At 41.9% G+C, this 21,756-nt stretch overlaps 1 protein-coding gene across 7 annotated transcripts in view; it reads left to right on the forward strand.

Moving 5' to 3' along the window:
* Positions 1–21,525, forward strand: part of SLC45A4 (solute carrier family 45 member 4) — a 90,863-nt gene extending 69,338 nt beyond the window's left edge. For 6 of the 7 annotated variants that reach the window (XM_074831984.1, XM_074832247.1, XM_074831812.1 and 3 more), the window contains 6 exons: positions 7,584–7,772; positions 10,795–10,974; positions 11,084–12,159; positions 12,254–12,353; positions 13,341–13,552; positions 15,085–21,525. In XM_074831984.1, the coding sequence (XP_074688085.1) occupies positions 7,584–7,772; positions 10,795–10,974; positions 11,084–12,159; positions 12,254–12,353; positions 13,341–13,552; positions 15,085–15,447 (2,120 nt within the window). In that variant the 3' untranslated portion in view covers positions 15,448–21,525. The remainder of the gene's footprint in view (positions 1–7,583; positions 7,773–10,794; positions 10,975–11,083; positions 12,160–12,253; positions 12,354–13,340; positions 13,553–15,084) is intronic. The other variant, XM_074832344.1, reaches the window with a different exon arrangement.
* The last annotated feature ends 231 nt before the right edge of the window (positions 21,526–21,756 follow it).

Raw genomic sequence — 21,756 nt, forward strand, 5'->3', positions numbered from 1 at the left:
ATTTCAATCCAGAAGTTAGAAGGTGGTTTCTCATGGGTGCAATAAACTCAACATACAAGTGCTGACTGTACTGCAGTAGTGCTCAGACCACCACTCAAGCCTATTCCAGTGCACGGATTCAACATATATTGGCTCAGGTATGGTTTTTTTTGGCAGCTTGGAGTGTGTTACATGAGCTCTAAGCCATTGGAAGCCCTAAAATCTGAGGGGAGATAGCAAGAAGCTAAAGGATTTGTGGTTGAAGTTTCGCGGTGATACAGTTGTCAAAGCAGGCGTGCGGCTTGTTTGCAGTTTCTCTGGGGCACCCAAATGTGTGGCAACTGTATTTTTATTTTAAATGTAAGGGAGTGGATATTGGGGTGCATTTATGAAATTATTTCAGCTACATCCTGAAATCCCTATTCCTCATATAGACACTCCAAAGCTCAAATGCTTGAGTTTGCAGTGGTTTCTAGGATTCTGTAGTAACAAGATAAAGAGCAGATACTGGGGTTCTAACTTTTTCACAGCTTTTTGACAAGCATTGGTTTTGCTTGCTTACACTCTTTAGAAAACTGCAGTCTAAACAAAGCAGCTTGTATAAGCAATGCATTTTTAAACAGATCAATGTGAAATATTTTTAGCAACACGCAGTGTTTTATACAGGGATGAAATTGTGGAATACCAAGTATTTGCAGGGCATGACAGCTTCTTATGTTAGTTCAGAACTTTGTATGGTGTTTACTTTAAGTGTATAAACAAGTCTCTAGGTGATGATTTCTGACAAATGAAAATAGGAGCCTAGCATCCTATTCCCATATCAGATCTTATTGTTAAGCTTATAAAGAACTATTTTTCCCCCAATAGAACTTATCAAAAAGAGGTTTTGAATAGAAACTGCTGCATGTGACTTAATCTTTCTTCCATGTAACTCGTGACCTCACGCAGCCCTTAGACTGATGGTGACACAGTGAGCATTTCCTGTGAACCGTGAGCGGTGCTGGTCCCACTATTGTTGGGCACTTTTTTTGTCTGGGAAAAAACAAACCCTTATTTACTAGAAGCCAGTGTCCTGTTTGTTTGTAGCTGGCTGGGAAATGCCATATTACAAGGGTCTCAGTGGCAGTCGTAGCTGCTAACAGAAGTTGTTGTTGTGTTTTGCTCTTTTTCTCACTGATTTGTATGAGACTTCTGAGTCTGCCTTGTGACCTGCTCCAGATTCAGTTCACGGCACAAATACTAACCTTGTTTATCCAATATGTTTTTTTCCTCCTCGGTGTTTCCTCAGATTAGCTGTCCGTAAAAGGCTAAATAATAATCCTCCAGTTATTATTCCTCCCCCAAGAGGCCACCAGGTTACTTTTCCAGGTTGGTGGATGGCAGTTCGCTCTCAGAGCTGCTACCTGGCGCGGCAAGCACAGTGGTGGAAAATTACAGGCAAAATAAAGGAACAGCATTGAACTGGTAATGGGTCGTAGCTGCTTTAGCCTTCAAGTCCGTGTGAGTTTTAGCAGCCTTTGGGAAAGGCATATGCTGCATGATACTTCTCTTGGTCATGCAAAATCAGTCCCAGCCTAGTTATAGCCTGTTCCAGGTGGGTATGGCAGCTCTCAGCAGTTGGGACACTTTACATTTGGCTGTAAGAGGTTGTGGCAAGGCAGGCGTACGGATGACAAGCTTGCTGGGCGGTACTGCCTTGAAATCTGGTCAAAACCAGCATCCGTGCATCTGTTCTGCACATCAGAGACTGGATGCTGCAGGGCTGCTGGCCGGGCCCATCACCGTAGCCAAGTTTATTTAAAATACATGTTGCATCCGAGTCCTTGCCACTAGATGGGGGTATCAGAAGGAACTTCTTGGTGTCAAAATATTCCCTTTATCTCTTCATTTCTGCTCTTCATTGTCTTGTCCTGGCTTGGATGCCTTCTTAACTGTCTTCCCGTTTAAAAATATTGTATAAAATGGTGAAGTTCTGTAGGTATAGCAGCATATATACACAGAGAAAGGAACCGTTAGGATATGTAGTTACCTTCCTCAACTGCCTAGTGCCCTTTGCAGACATAATTTGTATAAAATTTCGTTACTGGAACTCATTCTTGTGAGGCAGCAAACCTCTGGAAGACTTGGGTGGTTTTTGTGTTGTTTATATATATGTATATGCACACGCATATGTATACACACACAAAATCTCTTTAAGTATTTCAGTTTTCTATCATCTTACTTATTTAGCTTCTACTGCCAAATCATGCGTGCCAACCTAAATATGCATGTCGTGTATGCAGACATTGAAGATACTAAAACCACAACAGCCTCTTCTAAGGGAAAAAAGTATTTTGGGGTTGGAGTTCTCCTTGTCTGTTTGGAACTTTCCTCATTTCTATGAAAATGTCTAGGGCTAAAGCAAACCTACTGTTGAAATGATGAAGGCCCTGTAGACTCTGCCTGTATGAAGCATGAATTTTATGAAAAACATCTGCAAGGTATGTTTTGAAATCTTGCTTCATGGGGCAGTGGAGGTAGTGCTTAGTGCCATGGAAAGCTCTTTCTTGGAAGACCCGTGGTAGAACATGGCTGTGAGCTTTACAAAAATCTGACTTTCCAGCAACAGTGCTGAGCGCAGACGTCAGAGGTGACAACTAAATCTATGCAGACAGAGAAGGCTCTTCTAGGCACCAGAACTGTTGTCTCGCAGAGTTTTGGTTGACTGGGTACACTACAGCTTATCAATAACACATCTCAACTTTAAGTTACAGAAAGCAAATGCAAAAAGTAGCTTTGGGTAACTGTCTTTACTACCCACTGCTAAAATGATTGCTCTGTTTGCATGCCCGTACGTTGTCCAGGTGAGGAGTCTGCTGTCCGTCAGACAGGTTCAGGAGGGAATTCTCCTACCAGCACATTATTTTTTCCTGTGCTGTTTTATTTTAGCTTGAATGTGCATCAGCTTCCCGCCAGGAGTCTTCTCTAACCCCGCTCAGTAGTTTTCCACTTGAGTAACCAACTAAATTCTAATGTGACAGTATCACAGTTTACATACTTACAGTAAAGTCATACACTTCACTTAATAAATTATAACTATTTTGAATTATGCATAACTGTATATAAAACATGTACGATGATTTTATAAACTGCTAGCTTACACTTGGAATGCAATTTATAAGAGCTCTGCCACTTAGGTTACAGAATTAGTCCTATAGCATGACTTTTCCAGCAAGAGAAAAAGCAGGTTGTGCTTCATGTTGATGGTTCCTACCATTATACAATCTGTGGGAATTGCTCATGTTTCATTTGAAAGTTATCCCTTTCCTGTTTATTTGGAGGAGCACTGAAAGCTTTTTAGAAATCCTTCCATTTCTCTTGGCATGGGGCTATTAATTCTTGTATAGATTTTTATCGTGGCCTCTTTTTCTAAAGATAGATATTTTGGTCACTAAAGAGGAGTTCAATAATAAATATCAAAGTGGTTTGTCTACAGAAAGATCTCCAAACATAATGTTCTTGGTTTTTTAAGTGTCCTTTTTACCCTTCCATAAAAGCTACATCACTAGCTCCATTCTGAAATCATTGAGATTCATGTCTTTTGCAAAGTAAGCCATTTTCAATGTAAATATTTGGATTTAGGCTTTTATTTATAATACTTAGATGTTAGGAAGATCACCCTTTTCAATCAGTGAAAATAAAGCCTTCTCTCAAGAAAGCGTTTCAGTCTCTTCTGACTTATACATGGCAAGATAAGACTCCCTAATTGTGGACATGTAACAGGGGTTGGGTAAAAAACCTTTTTTCCTTTCTTTTACTGACCTATAAAATCAAACCAGAATGCAGGCCTTAATCTGATTTTGAGTTATTACCTGCAAAATTGATCTTGAAAGTACTGAAGTCCAAGTAACGCTAGCAGTAAAAATCACTGTGGTTTTTAACAATCTTAGGACATTTTTATGACAATTGGTTAACTGTGGCTTTAAAGCATAAAAAACCACCTATCTTTCCAATTTAGAAAAGTGCAATTTTTACAGTTGAACGAAAAAATATTTGTAAACGGGTTTTAATTCTCTGCAGAAGTCACTTTGAATCAACATTTTGAATAGATTGAGTGTTCCCAGCAATTTTCTTTTTGTTAAAATTTGTATATACCACAGAGAAGTGCCATTGTAGCCTGGAGACAGACAAAGCAGTGACCACAAGGACAGAGGGACAGTGAGCTGTGCAAGCCCCAGTGCCCCTGAATATACACTCCTGTTGCATGTCCCTGCTGTCCTAGTGTTTCCTTGTTGTTTCTGCTCATAGTCTCCATTAAAACAAGTTGGTTGTCTCAGTGAATGCTGGAATATTAAAAGGAGAGTCTTTTAATTGTGTCCATTTTACTTCTGTCTAAGGCTGTTTATTCATATAAGATAGGGTGATGCTTGTAATGCTGATATCAGAGCTCTTGCTACTCTTCATTTCCCTGTGTTTATTTAAAGCAACTGTATGATTTATTGTAAAACCTTCCCAACATCTCTCGAGTGTTTACTGATGGATGAGCTCCACTGAGATGTCCCAGCTCATAATTCACAAGTCACAGCATCATTCACAACAGAAACTTCTGTTCCCAACATAGAGCCCTCTTGCAGTGATACGACATGAAATTGTTTCAGGTGTTGGTGATCACTACAATAAAGATCAGTGATGGTTGGTTAAGCTATAGCTTCTAAATTTGTTTAAAATAGCCTCGCTGTGGTGACTTGGCATGACACAATAGCAACCTCTGATGCACAACTGCTGCTCAATAGGATAGCTCTGAGGAGGCAAAATGGGATGAGTATTTACACATTACCATTTCTTCTATGTCCTGCAGAAAAATTATTCAGCCTAAACCATTTAGTTTTACATTCTTTGAACTATATATGAACATCTATATGCCAGCTCAGGCATTGATAAGTGTTCGTATCTTGGAGCAGGTGAGGTGCCAGTTAAACACGCAGTGCCTGAACCTGCTCGTGTGCTTGGGAAGGCTGTTGAACTCGGTGAAGTTAAAGAGAATGTTAAAACCACAGAGAGATGGAGGTTTTCCCTGCACTTTTATTGGGATTACTGGCTTGCTGATTTGCACCTATGATTAGGATAGGATAGCACTCATTAAGAGAAGCTGGGTGGTGCAGATAAGTGTTGGCGTCTGGAGAGATGGTGCTAACAACTGTGGCTTCTTGAACAAGAGCTTTAAACCTAATATGCCCCCCTACTAAGTAGGTCTCAGCTAAAAGCTCTGTGCCAGCCAAGACATCACCGAACAGTTGTAAAGGACATGCAAGAGGTAGTGGTTTGAACTATAACATGGACGAGGTGCGATCTGTACAAACACAGCCCTTTCCTAGAGATCAAAAAACCTGCCGCAAAAGGAGTCAGTAGTTACGTAGTAAGTGCTGATGTGGAGTATTGGCCTCCTGTACAGGCCTTCAGCTGCCTGTAACAGGGAAAGATGACTAAACCATGATGCCGTCCCCTGTGGGTGGGGCATTTATGGGCATATTTGGTCCAAAAACACAGGTCGGGTGGGTTTGGAAGAGACAAGTCTCTTCCAATAACTCTGTAGGCATAAGGCGGCTGTCGCCGTTAGCTTGTTCGTTAGCCAAAGCTGAGTGAAATCACATAGGTCCTGGCCTCAGACCCGGGTTTTGAATCCTGATGATGAAATTGGTTATTTATGGCAAATTTTCTTTTGAATTTTTTGAATATGCAGCCAATTGTCCTATAATATAATCTCTGTATCACCACAGAGCGCACAACAGTCTTGGGAAAACCTGATTTATCTCATGGAAGAAGTCAGCATTGTTAGTCAAGATTTGATGGTACTTTAAGCAGCAGGAGATTAGACTTCCACATTTGCAGCGTAGGCCATTTGGGACAGGGATTGGTATAATCCTGCTCAGTAATGGATGCCTCAGTGTGCTGAACAGGGAGCACAAGGTACAGATTGATCTCGCCAGCAAAGGTTGAATGCTACTCACACTCACGATACGTGGTTTTGAATAATAACTGATTTACCTTCCTAGGGTAAAGATACCAAGTTTTTTAGTCTTGGTGTCAGTTGGACTGCAAGAAATTGATTGGCTGGGTTTTAATGCTTTGCTAAGAAACACATCGAAGTGGTTACCTGACCTGTGCTGATCAACTGAGAGAGGGACAGATCTTCAAGGACCCGAGTGTAGCTGCTCTTCTGGGCCAGCCTGCCATCTGCAGGCCATTGCTCTCCATGCCGGAGAGGTGTAAAGCAGGGCTTCGGGGCTTGCTTTCCTTCTCCAGAAATTATTTGTAAAAAGTTGTTTTGTTTTTTTTTTTTAGTAAATATTACATAATAAATCCAATTTGTTTCCATCTGATCCTATGAAGAGTCACCTCAGTTCTGAAAAAAACTAAGGACAGTGGAGATAAGCCTCCTTAGATTTCTCTAGAGATTAATAATTGCTTTTTCTTTTGTTCTCCATTGTTCAATTTTATAAGTAAACGTGGTTTATGCGTAGAAATGGATTATTTCATATGACAGTCAAATTCTGTCCATCATTCTCAGTCCATTAAATCTAAGACCACCACCAGAAAAGCTGGTGCAGGGTCTGGAGCACAGGTCTGATGGGGAGCAGCTGAGGGAACTGGGGGGGGTTTAGTCTGGAGAAGAGGAGGTTGAGGGGAGACCTCATCGCTCTCTACAACTCCCTGAAAGGAGGGTGCAGAGAGGGGGGATGAGTCTCTTGAACCAAGTAATAAGTGATAGAACAAGAGGTAATGGCCTGAAGCTGCGCCAGGGAAGGTTTAGACTGGCTCTTAGGAAGTATTTCTTTGCAGAAGGGGTTGTTGGGCGTTGGAATGGGCTGCCCAGGGCAGGGGTGGAGTCCCCATCACTGGAGGTGTTTAAGAGTCGGGTCGACATAGCGCTGAGGGATCTGGTGGAGCCGAGAACTGTCAGTGTTAGGCTAATGGTTGGACTAGATGATCTTCAAGGTCTTTTCCAACCTAGACGATTCTGTGAAAAGGGTGATGGTCTTAGATGAATAGTACCACTATTATGTTCAACTCCTGTTGAATGTTAAAAGTTTTGCTGGGAAGGGGATATGCGTATACAACAACCAGGTGGCTTTCCAAGCATCCCAAAGATCTTTGTTTTTATAGGCCACAAACGCATAGAGGATGCAGCAAAGTTGTTTGGCTTCTACGCAGCGGACCGTGGCTGCTAGTTTTTCACAGAGGCCATCCCCACCAACACCCCTGTCAAAAAAAATTCAGCACGCTCAACAAAATTCAAAGTGTCATATTTTTGGACAGTAGTTACTAGTGATTCCACTTTTAGATCTCTTTTCTTATTAACTTCTATTTCAGTAACTTAAATATATCTAATTGTTACCTTCTTATTGCCCAGTTATTTGAAAGTTATATGATCTGTGCTTTCCTTAACTGGTTATTTTAACCATTGATAAGAAATCTTAACTGAGTTGTTCATCTGGGACAGAGCTTACTTTAGGTAAATTACTGATCAATTAACAGTTTTCAAAGGTATAACAAAATTTCATGTATAAAGTGAAATGTTTGGTGTGTACCACATAACCTTTACATCATTTTTCTCTTTGTTTTAGGTCTTCCTGAACAATACTACAGCCTCACTTGGTTCCTTAGCCCTATCCTGGGCTTGATCTTCACTCCACTTATAGGTTCGGCTAGTGACCGCTGCACGCTGAGCTGGGGCCGCCGGCGGCCTTTTATTCTTGCTCTCTGCATTGGTGTCCTCTTTGGAGTTGCACTTTTCCTTAATGGTTCTGTTATAGGTAAATAATGAGGAAACCACCTGTGTATATCTCTTGCTAACGTATCTGCTTTAAGATTTTTTATGTAGGAAGTAAAGATAATGATATGCCATTGATTTAACTTACGTTTAGAGTTAAAAATCATGAGAAATCTCTGCAGCACTGCGTTTGAGCTATCCATCTTGCATGTTTTTATTCTTATTCGAAAGTTACAGTGCTGTGCTAAGTATTGTGCAATCATAGCTGAAACTGGTCATACAGTGTTATTAATACAATGGTTGCCAGCATAATGTTTGCAGTCGCTGAGACGAATTTGGTCGATCCTTGACATGGGAAAATTGTAGCAACCTGTTCACAGGGAAATGTTTCCTGTTGTGATCCATTTTCCCTTTAATGCATATCTGGCAACACATCCTGTTTCCAGCATTATTTCAAAAATTATCTTTTCACTTTTTCTTGTGCTTTTCTTAGACCTGGTATTGAAAAAGTCCAGAACACAGTTAATATTTGTTTATCAAAAACTATGTGGGAAAATAATTTTTCCTGAGCCCCCATCAAAGCTGGTAAAAATAGTTTCCCTTGAACATAGTTTACTACAGAACTTAATCTACAATCTACAATCTCTTTGTAAATTTAGTGTAGGAGAGGTGACAGCAAGTACATTTGGGGAAATGTTTACATCATGGTTGGACTGATGCAAATGAAAGGAACTTAGCACCTAATAATATCCTCTTGGCACGCTTTTTTTTTGGGTTAGATGCAGCTCTATTGTGAAAAAGTTTTACTAATTGAGGGAAATGAGTGGAACATTACCTTGGCTCAGCATCTTAGCTTTTTAAAGCCAGATTGGGATGCCATATGATGGTTTTCAATTTTCTGCAAACTGCAGTGGACAAACTGTTCAGATGAATAACATTTAGCTTATGCTTTTTTAATTTACTCAAGCAATAAATATTAATTATTTGAATTGCGATCATATGGTAATAATTGTACTTTGTTGTTGTGTCTCCAAGACTTACTCCTCCTCCTCCAGATGTATGCAAGATGCTAGACTGCAGCCCTCTTACAAGATTTTAATTGATAGCAAGCTCTTACTTCCACACAATAGTTTAGGTCGGTAGCCATTGATAATGGCAAGCAAACCTCATACACAGTTTATAGGCTTATTTTGAGGTGTCTCACCTTCTAATAAATCAGCACAAAATACTGTCTTCAATTTGTCTCTAGTTCTTTGTTGCACAGTAATACAGTCTGTTGTGTAGCTTTCTAGAAAACCTGTGCTTTCCAGATACTCCAGTGTGGTACTTTTGTGCAATGAAACTTATTTAAAACACAGAGGTTCTTGTAATGAGCCGTGGAAGTGAGCTGTATGCTTTGTGCATCTGTTCCTGGCACATGGTTGTGGTAGATTTTGAATGAAAACCCTCTCCTGAAGAGCACTTTAAACACTGCTGTGCCTCTCTCAGGGGAGCCTGGAGCAAACTGAAGTGAGAGCTGCTCCATGGTCTTCTCTAGACCTGTTCCATCCTAGAGGATAGAGATTTGCCACTTACGCTCTATTTACATCAGCATAAGACAGCACTTGAGCTACTATTTAGAGCAGATGTACAATATGATAAAGCCATATTAATGTGTCTTTAATCGAAGTTTTTGAAACGGTGGTTTGTGTCACTTTTCAGAGAGAAAAGGCATTACTTACCAGTCTTTCACAAAAGGGGGTGTCTAGTGGTTTGCAGGAAAAGGCCTCATTTGTAACCAGATTTTCTTCTAGGTGGACCCTGTATGATTTTATTGTCTGTTATCTTCCCATTTTATGTTTGCACTTTCCTGTCCTTAGTCTCCAGTTACTTGCAATCCTAATTTCAGTTTGGGGCTACAGGAGATGCTGCAAAAACTGAGGGGGTCATTGTGCCCTTCTTCATAACCTGGCCTCTGGCAATAGGAGTTACAGGGAGGGGAACAAGGTGCACAGGAGTGTGCTAAAAAAGAGGTTCACTAATCCTGATAGTAACCCAACCACGTCCCAGGCGAACAGCTGTGTATAGATCTTACTCAGCTCTCCTTCTCTCCACTGCGTGCACTGTTCAGGTTTCCAGCAAATCTAAAGCACTGACACCCTTGGTGTTTTCTGCTGTAAGATTCAGCCGAGCGTGGAACACGTATCAACTTCTTTAGCATTCAGAGGACTTAGTATAAATGAGGAATGAATATGCAGGAATCACAGCGCTTGAGATTTAGATGATTTTTGGCGGCTTAGCCAGTTCATCTCTTTCCACAGTCATTTTCATCAGTTACGCTAATGGTTTTATCAGTCTTGCATGTGTAACTTCTAAATCTCTCTGATTCAAGTAATCCATGCTTTTGTCAGTGTTTCATTTCATGAAAAATTCTTCATTTATACACTAATGCTGCCTTTCTACTCTGTAGACAAAAAACATTTCATCCCGTGCTGTCAACACAAGCTGACTGATGCTTTTTGCAATGCAAAGTACCTTCGTGTTGCTTCATCATTAGAAGTTTTGCTTATAAAAATGATCTAGAAAATATGAATGCTTAAGAAATGCAAAGAGAGAGGTGAAGGGGTTAAATTTCACTTTATCCGACCATTGCATGTCAGGCACCGTGTCAGGAATGCTGTCAGCAGTGGGGTTACCTCTGTTTGTAACTGACAGATGAAGTATGTCATCTTGCTTTTGGGTGCTCTCCTCTCTCACCATGGCTGTCTTTTATGAAACAGCCTTCAGCATTTGAAGGAAAATACATGCAAGAAACATGAATTAATATCCAATGCTCTCAAAGGTTTAAAAGATACTTTAAAAATAACATTTTGAAAAATAAATTTCAGTCTTACAAAGGTAAAAACATAATCTTTATCCCAGGCCACCTATGAAGCTGTCCAAGGGTTGAAATTGGCATTTTATTCTGTAAAGGAATGTTTCCAATGAGTGCGTTGACCATCCTTTTCTTAAGGAACTTAACCTTGCTCTTAGTAGTTTTCCCTTTTTGTCTGACATGCTCAGATTCCTCTTCCATTCTTCCTCAGGTCTGGCTATTGGCGATGTCCCGGACAAGCAGCCCATCGGTATAGTTCTCACAGTCCTTGGCGTTGTGGTGTTGGACTTCTGTGCTGATGCAACAGAAGGGCCGATTCGGGCCTATTTGTTGGATGTGGTGGACAGCGAAGAGCAAGACATGGCCCTTAACATCCATGCGTTTTCAGCTGGTACGGAGTTCGTCAGTATGTTTTTGGCAGCTGTCAAGTCGTCCTGATGACCAAGTTGTGACTGAATTGATTTTTTCTGAACTCACTTCTCTTTTTTTCTCTTCCACAGGTCTTGGAGGAGCAATCGGTTATATGTTAGGAGGGCTGGACTGGACACAGACCTTCTTGGGTGGTATTTTTAAATCTCAAGAGCAAGTCCTTTTCTTCTTTGCAGCCATTATTTTCTCTGTCTCCGTTGCTCTCCACCTTTTTAGCATTGAAGAAGAGCAATATAACCCTCAGCAGGACAGGATTGATGATGGAGACGACACACTTTCTAGTGTCAAATTCAGTGGTAGTCTCCCCCCTCTGAATCGACTGAATGTAATTAGTGAGGAAGAGCCGTATGGAGCCTCTATGTTCCATGACGAGGTTCAATCAGAGCATGATCTCAATATGGAGTTCCTTGAGGTGAACATTGTAAGAAGTAAAAGTGACTCGGTTCTGCACATGCCCGATGCTACATTGGAAATTGAGTCAGAGCTGCTTTTTCTGCATGACATCGAACCCTCCATTTTTCAGGATGCTTCATATCCAAACACTCCCCACAACACAAGCCAAGAGATCATGAAGTCAAAACTTAACCACCTGTCTGGTTTCCTCAGGGACAATGAGAAAGAGGAGGAAATGTTGCTTGATAATCGCTTAAATGAAGATAAAGTCCCAAACGTGAATGGCTCCCTACCAAAAGAGTTCCTCAATGGACACGCTAGAATAGGCATGAAGCAGTCTAGTACTTCAAACTCCATGCGAAGGCGGAGGCACATGTTCTACCGTCAGCCATCTTACACCTTCTCCTACTATGGCAAAATAGGCTCCCACCGTTACCGCTTTCGGCGGGCCAATGCCATCGTCTTGATAAAGTCCTCACGCAGCATGAATGATATCTATGACATGCAGAAGCGGCAGCGACAGAGGTACAGGCACAGGAATCAGAGTGGCACCACAAATTCAAGCGGAGACACGGAGAGCGAAGAAGGGGAAACTGAAACCACTGTCAGACTCTTGTGGTTGTCGATGCTAAAGATGCCAAAGGAGCTGCTGAGACTGTGTGTCTGTCACCTCTTAACTTGGTTTTCAATCATTGCTGAAGCTGTGTTCTATACAGATTTCATGGGACAGGTCATCTTTCGGGGCGATCCAAAGGTAAGAGAACAGTTCCCATTGGCAGACCTGCCTAGTTACTCGTTTGAGATGTGCTCGTTACAAGAAAACAGCTTTGCGTTTGTGTTTGTTGCAGGCCCCTTCTAACTCAACGGAGTTACATGCCTATAATGCTGGAGTTCAGATGGGATGCTGGGGACTGGTAATTTATGCTGCTACTGCTGCTGTTTGTTCAGGTAAGAGACTGCACTATCAGACAGTGGAATGCACCTCTGATACGTCTTTGCAAGGTAAAACTGGCTCTGCTTCAGTTAGCATCTGCCTCCTTGTTTGGGGTGAAGGCTATTTTGGAAAAGCACTTCATGTGGTCTTAAAGGGAGGGGCTTCTTTAAGAATCAATATTAAAAAATTCCTCCAAATATAGAGGTGGAAATATGAACAGATTGGTTAAGTGCATAAAGCACAAAATGATATCAGAGGATATTGAATGGCATTTAGCTAGTCATCAGGAAACTAAAATTATGCTTTTTAGAGGATTCGAGCATATGTAAGAGGGTTTTTGCAAAGACTTTTTAAAATCAGAAATATAAATATATATTTCTGAAAGTCTTTCATGCTCTCTAATAACAGATAAATCAACTACAGACAGTTTGGGCGTGGAATGGACTATGAAATTGAGAGCTTTTGCCAAACTTAAATTCTGCCTTTTGCAGCATGTGTGCGGGCACGTCTGCACAGATCAGTATGGTGGGGACTGCCTCTTTGTTGAGACATGTCCAGTTGAAGCTCAGGTGGGCAGCTTGTTCCTGCCCACAAATTGAAACGTGGCTATAAATGCCAGTGACCTGATGGCTTTGTTTAGCGAATGTGCTTGCATTAGAAACTGGATCTCCTCTGTGCTCAGAGTGTACCTGCATGGATAAAGTTAATAAATAGGTAAAATTACTAAGTGGGCTGAGTGGACCATGATACGTTTGAGTCTCAAAGCATTTTGCTCTGCCTCAGAGTTGTAGTGTGGTTTAGGCAAGTCTCTGAGCTCATTTGTTCCCCGGTTTCTGAAGCAGCAATATGTCCTTTTCCCAGTGAGGGCTGAGCTGTGCTGCTAAGACAAGCCCAATAACACAGTGAGTGTCAGAGTCCTAAATAGCGTATCGAGCTGTCATGGCCACACAAAAACTTGACCAGTTAAACTGATATTTATGTTTTATTCTTGATCTCTGCAGCCTTGTTGCAGAAATACTTGGACAACTATGACCTTAGTATAAAAGTGATCTACATCCTGGGCACGCTGGGTTTTTCTCTTGGCACTGCAGTGATGGCTATGTTCCCCAACGTGTATGTCACCATGATAATGATCAGCACGATGGGAATAGTCTCTATGAGTATCTCCTACTGCCCCTACGCGCTTTTGGGACAATACCATGATATTAAACAGGTACGTGGAATATTTTGAATATTTTAATCAAGGCAGAGCAGTCACGTTTCTCTGAAGATCACAGTGGCAAAATGGATTTATTAAATCTCATTATTTGAGATGCCAGCTTTGTTGGGATGTGTGCCAAAGCACAGATTAGTCCTTGATGGTAAATAGCAAGAGCTGCCATTTAAATCAGATGGTATTAGCGTCACATTGGCTCAGTGGGGTCATGATTGCTTCACCCTGTGCTGAGGTATAAAAGGATTTGGGTGCATATGAAGAGAGATGAAATAATTATTGGAGTATTTATTATACTCCTAGTTGTTACTACTGTTTCTGACGTATTACGTTAGCATTACTCAAGTTCTTCACAGTCTTAGATACTGAGGTGAGCCTGGAAATGCAGCTGTAGGTTTGGGGAGATACAAGGCAACGAGGTCAGGTTTACTTTCCATTTCTTAACACTGTTCCATTTGAATTACAAATTAGAGGAGGATTGTTTATTTTAACATGTTTCTGCACTGGGATTGGGAGGGGAATTCCATTTTATAATCATAAAAATCATTTCCACCAACTGTTTCGTGTAAATTTTTTTTTTTTTTACAAAATGGGGAGGTGTGGCTGGACTGCCTAGAAGAGAAGGATCTGGGGGTTCTAATTGACAAGCAGCTGAACAGGAGCCAGCAGTGTGCCCAGGTGGCCAAGAAAGCCAACGGCATCCTGGCTTGGATTAGAAATAGTGTGACCAGCAGAAGTAGGGAGGTGATAGTGCCCCTGTACTCTGCACTGGTGAGGCCACACCTGGAGGGTTGTGTCCAGTTTTGGGCACCTCAGTATGAGAGAGATCTCGAGGTGCTGAAGCGAGTGCAGAGGAGGGCAACGAGGCTGGGGAAGGGCCTGGAGGACAAATCCTGTGAGGAGAGATTGAGGGAGCTGGGACTGTTCAGTTTGAAGAAGAGAAGGCTGAGGGGGGACCTCATCACTCTCTAGAACTACCTGAAAGGACATTGTAGAGAGGTTGGTGCTGGTCTCTTCTCACAGGTGATTAGTGACAGAACAAGAGGGAATGGCTTTAAACTGCAACAGGGGAGGTTCAGACTGGACATTAGGAAAAAATTTTTCCCAGAAAGAGTGGTCAGAGAGTGGAAGGCTGCCCAGGGAGGTGGAGTCACCATCCCTGGGTGTGTTTAAGGGTAATTTGGGTGAGATGTTGGGGGATGTGGGGTAGGGGAGAACTTTGTAGAGTGGGGCTGATGGTTGGACTCGACGATCCCAAGGGTCTTTTCCAACCTGAATGATTCTGTGATCTTGGAGCCACGTTCACACTAGGAGTGCCCCAGTAAGTGTCTACAACTTGGTTGTTAGATGAGGAGGCCGTTGATAAGCGGCTAAGGAGGCTGTTGCTCTGGACACGTACAGCCTGCATGATGCACAGGGATGGCATAAAGTTGACCACGTGGCTGAGAAATTCGAGGAAGATACTAGTGTTGAAATATTTGATTTCATCTGTTGTTTTACCTCCTAACACAACATTTCTTGTCTTTTTCCAGTACATTCACCACAGCCCCGGGAACTCAAAGCGAGGATTTGGCATAGACTGCGCTATTCTGTCATGTCAGGTTTACATCTCCCAGATCCTCGTGGCCTCTGCCCTTGGCGGTGTGGTGGATGCAGTTGGCACAGTCAGAGTCATTCCCATGGTGGCTTCAGTGGGATCCTTCCTGGGTTTTTTGACAGCTACCTTCTTGGTGATTTACCCCGAAGTCAACGAAGAGCCAAAGGAAGAACAGAAAGGACTGGGTCCTCCAGAGACAGCCGAGGGCAACGGCACAAGCACCGAGAAGCCGACCGTGCTGAAGCTGACGCGCAGAGGAACTGCTGCGTCGGAGCTGGAGGGCGAGTCGGCCGTGTGAGGCGTCACTTAATGTTCACCCACATTCCAGGGAGTGCAGGTGCAGGATCAAGAACTTTTTTTTTTTTTTTTCCAGGAAAACAAATTAGGATCTTCACTACTTGTAGCTAAAATTGCAGAAGAAAATGCAGTTTCATGCAAAAATGTAAATGAAATTCTGTAGTCCTTAATATAGGTTTGAACAGGTAGCTATGATGCTAATTGCTTTCTCTACAACTTAGAAACATCATTTCTGAACACTTTTTTATTAAGAATACATTTAGATTTTGAATAAGTTTTATTAATCTGCATGAGACTCACAGTGTATACAATTAGCAGTTAGAAAAAGTAAGTTTTCAGCTGTTTTTAAACTAACTGAAAATGGAAGCTATCTTAACTTATAGTCTCTTGCTATTTTTTTGTCTGAACATTTCAGATTTCACTAGTGTAATAGCTGAATCAAACGCTTAGACATCTTGAACAATTTTTTTTCATACGCATGATATTATTGGTCTGACAGCTACAGTTCTTTAACGTTAATTTTAGACTTCATGTTTTTGTTAGTGCAATTACTACAGAATAGTTTTATTTGCAGTTTCTTTCAAGAAAAACAAAAGCAATTACTGCAGTTTCTAAGAAACTGCCTTGAATTCTTTTAGTCATACTGTTCAACAACTACTCCCAAGTCTGCTGCTTGTCCGGAGAGGGTGTGTGATGTGAACTGTAGATGGAAGGAGCAGCAACTGGGAGAGGTGACCAGCACTGACAGGTTTTTATCACAAGTGCTGAATTTTATGAATGTCGTTGGAATACGCTGTGACAATTTTTAGCTGGGAGTTTTGCGTGCTGGTGAACTCGGGGGTTTTCTTGGCATTTAAACCTAATCATCTCGGGATGAAGCTGCCGTGGAGAAAGGGTGTCTCTGGGGTCAGCTTCGTGGGAGGGGGCGTGCGGATTCTCTTTCGTAGGGAAAGGAAGTTGTTGATTAATTGCACTTTTTATGATCCTTTAACCTCCTGGCTGTGAACGCAGCAGCCAAGGTTAAAGGCATGGTGTCAGTACAACAAGGTAAACCGAAGGCCTACCTCCATCATTTTATGGCATAGTCTGGGTGTATAAAAATCTGTGTCAGAAACAGTTTTTAGGCCTTAAAATTCAATCCACTAGCATGTGTTGCTGTTCCAGTCCCTGTGTCGGAGGAATTACAGGCTGGAGCTCTTCCGAGCTGCTGTACCCATGTCGTCAGCGCAACCTCCACGCCCCCTTCCTTGATTCAGGACATAGCTGTAGTGCAAAGACATTTTTTCTGTGAAGAGCTTGAAAGAGTTGTGCTAATCTGATTTAAAATAGCGTTTGGATCGCTAGCAGTGTGCCCCAATCCACGGGCAGCCAAGGCTCAGAGATCCAGCAGCCATTTATAGCAACTTTAGAAACCGAACTTCTGTTTGTCGTCTTATAAGAAGTGTTTGTGATGCTGTTTACTCGTTTTCGCATGGACCTCCGGGCTGCAGTCAATCCGTGTGCTGAGCAGACAAATCGCAGCTCGTTGTAAGATTTCTGCTGCCTCAAACTTCTCATACTCCAGTACTTTAAAATGCATGTGTAAATCATGCTGCAATATAGTCATTCAAAAGAATATATATTTCAAAATGAAAAGCAGTTTTGAATAAATTACTTGAATTGTCAATGTATTTAAGAAATGTATGTTTTGGTATATTTGAAGTGAACGCGCAGTCTCGGCCAGCATCGTTGACAAATTCCTGGTGGCACACGTGGGTTTCTTAGCTGAAGGCTTTCAGTCGGTGCTGATGTCCTGTGCTGTCGAGGGTGACAGCGTTGGCTTTAGGCTGGTGAAATCGCTGAGTACTAAAGTACACGTCATCACACAGGACTTAGGTTGGTTGGTTGTTTTTTCAAGTGTCTTGAGAAAGTCTTTTTTTTTTTTCTTTAAGGTGAATATATTTTTATTTAGAACACATACTGTGAACTGTGTTCAGAACAGGGGAATAATACTACTGAAGAATATGAGACCTTATTGAAGAAATCAGTTGTGAGAAATACTTTAACTGAACTTCTGCCGTGAATTTTATCATCTCAGTTACATTTAATATATTCTGGTGATGTTCATATCTAACAGAGATGAGTTGTATTTCACTCTATAACTGGCATTAATGTAAAATACACACTGAGTTAGATATTTTTAAAGTGGCTTTAATATTTTATTTTTAAAGCTCCTTGAAGATTCTGGTCTTGGTTAAATGAACGCTGTCCAGTACTCCTTATTTTAATCTCTACTTCTGGAAAGGTTCTTCTACAGTTTAAAACTCTGCATTTTCTGGCCAGTGCCAGCCATAATTGCCCTTTTTCCCCATGAGTTTCGTGGATCGGTGTGGTTTCAGATCGTCATTTCTCCACTTCGCACCTTCATAAGACAAGATTTCTTTCACAGCACCATCAAGCTGACCAAGGTCTAGCTGCATAGAGGGAGGAGAAGTTGAAGCTCCCTCGCACTTCACACCCAGCAGAGGGAATGTGAAACCGTTTTGAGGGGTGAGCTCACACACATTTATTTAGCTTTCTCAGTCAGAGGAAGGGCGAGGAGGGAGGAAGGACGTTTTGAACCCAGAGGGTTTCAATCCAAGGCAGGGCAGGTCCAATTTCATCCCAGCCAGCATTTGGCATAGCCTCATTTGTAAAAATTTGACATTAAAATCCATATTTGGGGTTGTTTATGGGGCTGTTTGATTACCATTCGTAACGCGTGAATATGCACAGTGCCTTGTAGCAGGAAGCTCTGTTTCACTCCCCTGTAAAGCTGAAGGAAATAATTATCCATTGTAAACACGCTGAAGTATTTGTAGTAGTGCCAGAAGAATAAACTTGGGAAAGCCCCAGCCAAAATATCTCCTGTACCTTGGCCAGCCTGTGAAACCACCACGCTGGCTCCTGACACCTTTCATAGTAATGCTTTTTCTTGAATTTGAGAGAGTTTTCCTAGCCCTGGCACTTCTCAGGGTAGAGTGGGCACTGATTGATTTCTTTACGTGTCCCTTACCTTATCTTTTGATACAGAAATGATTATTTTTTTTGGTCATGATTAAAAGGTAAAGTAGTAAGATTTTATGTGTTTATTGCCCAAATTGTGGGAAGAGAGAGTTGAAGGGGCTTTATTTTATTCCTGGTGATAGCAAGCATAATTTTTTTTGTTTGTGGTATTACTGTATAGTCAGATTCATCCCATGTGCTCCTTCTCCTTGGACCTTTACTGCAGTAGGCTTAAGGTTTAGTGGTTTCATTCTGTGTTGCTCTATACTGTAAACAATTTTCACATATTCTGCTACAGTCCTTCTGGTGACATGTAACACCTTGGACACGAGACACCGTTAGTGCTCAGATTCTTGAGTGCTGTCATCAGTAAGCTGCACGTCTAGAAATATTTCCCATGAGAGCAGAGAAGCTCAAACTTTAACCACTCGGAAGGGCGTAGCGTGGATTTTGTACCATTGCGTTACTGCAGGAGTCCGGTTGGCTCTGCGCTGTTCATGGATGGCAATTTCAGACTCCAGAAGCAATAATTTCTTAGGAATGTTTCTCTTCCTGCTGGTTAGATGACTTTCATAGAGATTTATTACCTAAATAGCCTTTTAATAACATGAATCTGGTCGTTTGCTAGCGCTGGCAGTAAGCAGTTATGGAAAGATTTGGGTTGTTCATCATCAGAAGGGAGGAAGCCAGTAAATCCAAGGGAGGTTAGTGCTCCTTGAAACACACAACGTCCTTTTCCCCTTTCACTTGGAGCCTTTTTCTAGGCTATGAAATACTCCTGGCGTGGTGGGCAGAAAAGGAGGCAGCTGTGAATTCAGCCTCCCAGTTTTCATGCCGGTGCTGGCATGCGGCTCCCGTGGTGAAACCGGCTTGCGGGAGGTTTTCCGCTGAGGCACGGAAGTGAGGGCTGAGCCTTTCTCATTCCTCTCCCATCTGCTCTGAATCCCCCCAGCACTTGGAACGACAGCGACAACAGTGATTATTGCCAGGTACCTCATTAAAACCTCCGCTCCATCGTTAGAAGCGCATCCGCCCGCCCGCGGTGAGCTTGGCCTTCCTCCGACATCCCCCATTAAAGGCAGGATTTTTGTGCCTACCAGTGGGGCCTTGCGTGTGGGTTGAGGTCCCATTTACAAATAAAGGTGGACAAAGTCACAGTTTGTTCCTGGGAGAGCTCCCTCCGCGTCGGGGCAGGAGCGGAGTTCAGGGGCGGTTTCCTTCCCCGAGGCGCGTCGCAGGGGTCAGCAGTCGTGTTCGGCGGTCACTCACGTTTTCAATAATTTTTGCGTAGACACGTAGCCAGGTTGTGTGACACTGTTGTTCAGTCCCTGCGACGAATTGTAGTTCAGTCACTGAGAGTTGGGGTTTTTTTAGGTGCGTGTGTGTGTATCTGTGTCCGTGTGTATATGCATTTATATACACACTGCTCGGGCCAAAATATCTTTGGTGGTTGTGTGCTCGTCGTCACTGTACTCAACAATGTTTTCAACTGAGTTCTTCCAGGTTTCCCTCATCCTAGTCCGATGTGAGACGAGCTCAGCTATAAATATGTATCCTATTTAAATGAATAAGTAAACTCCTGCATGATATTCCAAGCACATGTAGCAGCTTCGGCATCTGAAGTATCTATTGTGAAAGAGAAGTTGGTTTTATTTGCAGCTGTTTTGTCCTTGTTTCCTTTTAATAGGCCAAATAAATGTAACGAACACCAAATGTTGCACAGAAATGTTGTTAATGACTGTGTAGAAGAAATACCAAATTTTATTTTTCTTTGCAGAAACTTTATGGTTACAGAGAGTCCTCTAGCTGTTATTCTTCCTTAAACGACAAAGCTGAACGTTTGTAAAGTGCGTCGAAAATGGTCATTTTTAAAAAAGTGGAGCTACCCAAAGTTTTCTGTTTCTCATGTTGCATCCAGAACGAGCCATTGGCAGAGGCGAGCTGCGGGAGCTCAAATATCGACTGGTGTTTTGATTTCAAGGCTCAGCAGCCAGGTCAGTTAGGAAATCAAGTTAGATAATAACAAAAAGATGTTCCAGTTTTTGCTGTAATTTAAATTAAGCTCACCTCCTGGAAAACCGATTTGGTTTGGTTCCTCAACCCAGGCAGCCCTGCGGACTTTCAACCTCACCTTCCCTCGCCCCGGGGAGCACGGGGGACTGCAAGGGGTGCCCGGGAGGGAGAAATACCTTCCCTTCCCCCCCATCTGCTAAAATTAAAAAGCTTTTGATGACCTTGCGACCTGCTAAAACTTTAGCGGACAATCCAGGTCACGATTCAATCTGATATGCTCTGACACGGGTTTTTTCTTAAATTTTGAAGTTGGGGGTGAAGCTCTAGGAGCATTTAGCTAAACTAGGGATCACCTTCTTTAGTCTGCACCTATTCAGTCCTTAGTGATAGCCAAATTGGAGTAAATAGCCCCAAAAACCAGAACTTTTCTCTCAACAAATTGGCGGTTCCTAATTTATTTTTTTTTTTCTGATGTAACATGAACACTAAGCCCTTTTGGTAGCCAAATGACCAGCTTATATTAAATGCCTCATATTAATAGAAAGCTGCATATAGGCATCTCATAGCGGGGGAAAAAAAAAAAAAAAAAAGAGAATATTTAGTTCCTTTGTGAACTGGCCATATGACAACTACTTTTTTATCAACTTATTAAGTTGGGGCACTATAATAGCTCTTGCTGAGTTTAGCAATGTTTATAAGCATGTGTTAAACACATAATGTTGTTTTATGAGGAAAAAGGGATAAAGAAAAGTAACGTCACAGATGAATGTTTGAGTGCGTAGACGGCATAATGTATGTATGGTTTTATTTCTACACTGTTGAGCTTATTTTCTGTTTTAAGGTTAAAAAAAGAGATTTGTTGCATGAGAACTGTTTTATTGTGTTCTGCACTTTCTGTTCTTTTTGTATAATCTTGATTATTTTTTTTTCATTTATGCCTAGAAAAGAAAAAAATCAGTTTAGAAATATTCTACTCCACAAGACATTGTGTTCCGATCCGTTGTTCTGAAGTTCGATCTTAATAAACATTTCAGTAAGAGTTGGTGGCTCGTGTTCCTGTGTTGTTTGTAGGGAATGGGAGTGGAGGCGTGTGTCCTTCCTGTGATGCTGCTGCTTCTCCTCCTCCTGAAGCTGTACAAGACAAATAATACTCGTCTGCTTCTCAGAGCTTAATTAATACTTCTAAAAGTGCTACGCTGGTGTGGGATCCTCTGCACAGGAGAGCCTGAGAGCATTTCAGGAGGAAATAAGGTCAGGCTTTATTTTGAAACCA

This window comes from Strix aluco, chromosome 1 (assembly GCF_031877795.1).
Source record: "Strix aluco isolate bStrAlu1 chromosome 1, bStrAlu1.hap1, whole genome shotgun sequence".
In the NCBI taxonomy this organism is placed as follows: Eukaryota; Metazoa; Chordata; class Aves; order Strigiformes; family Strigidae; genus Strix; species Strix aluco.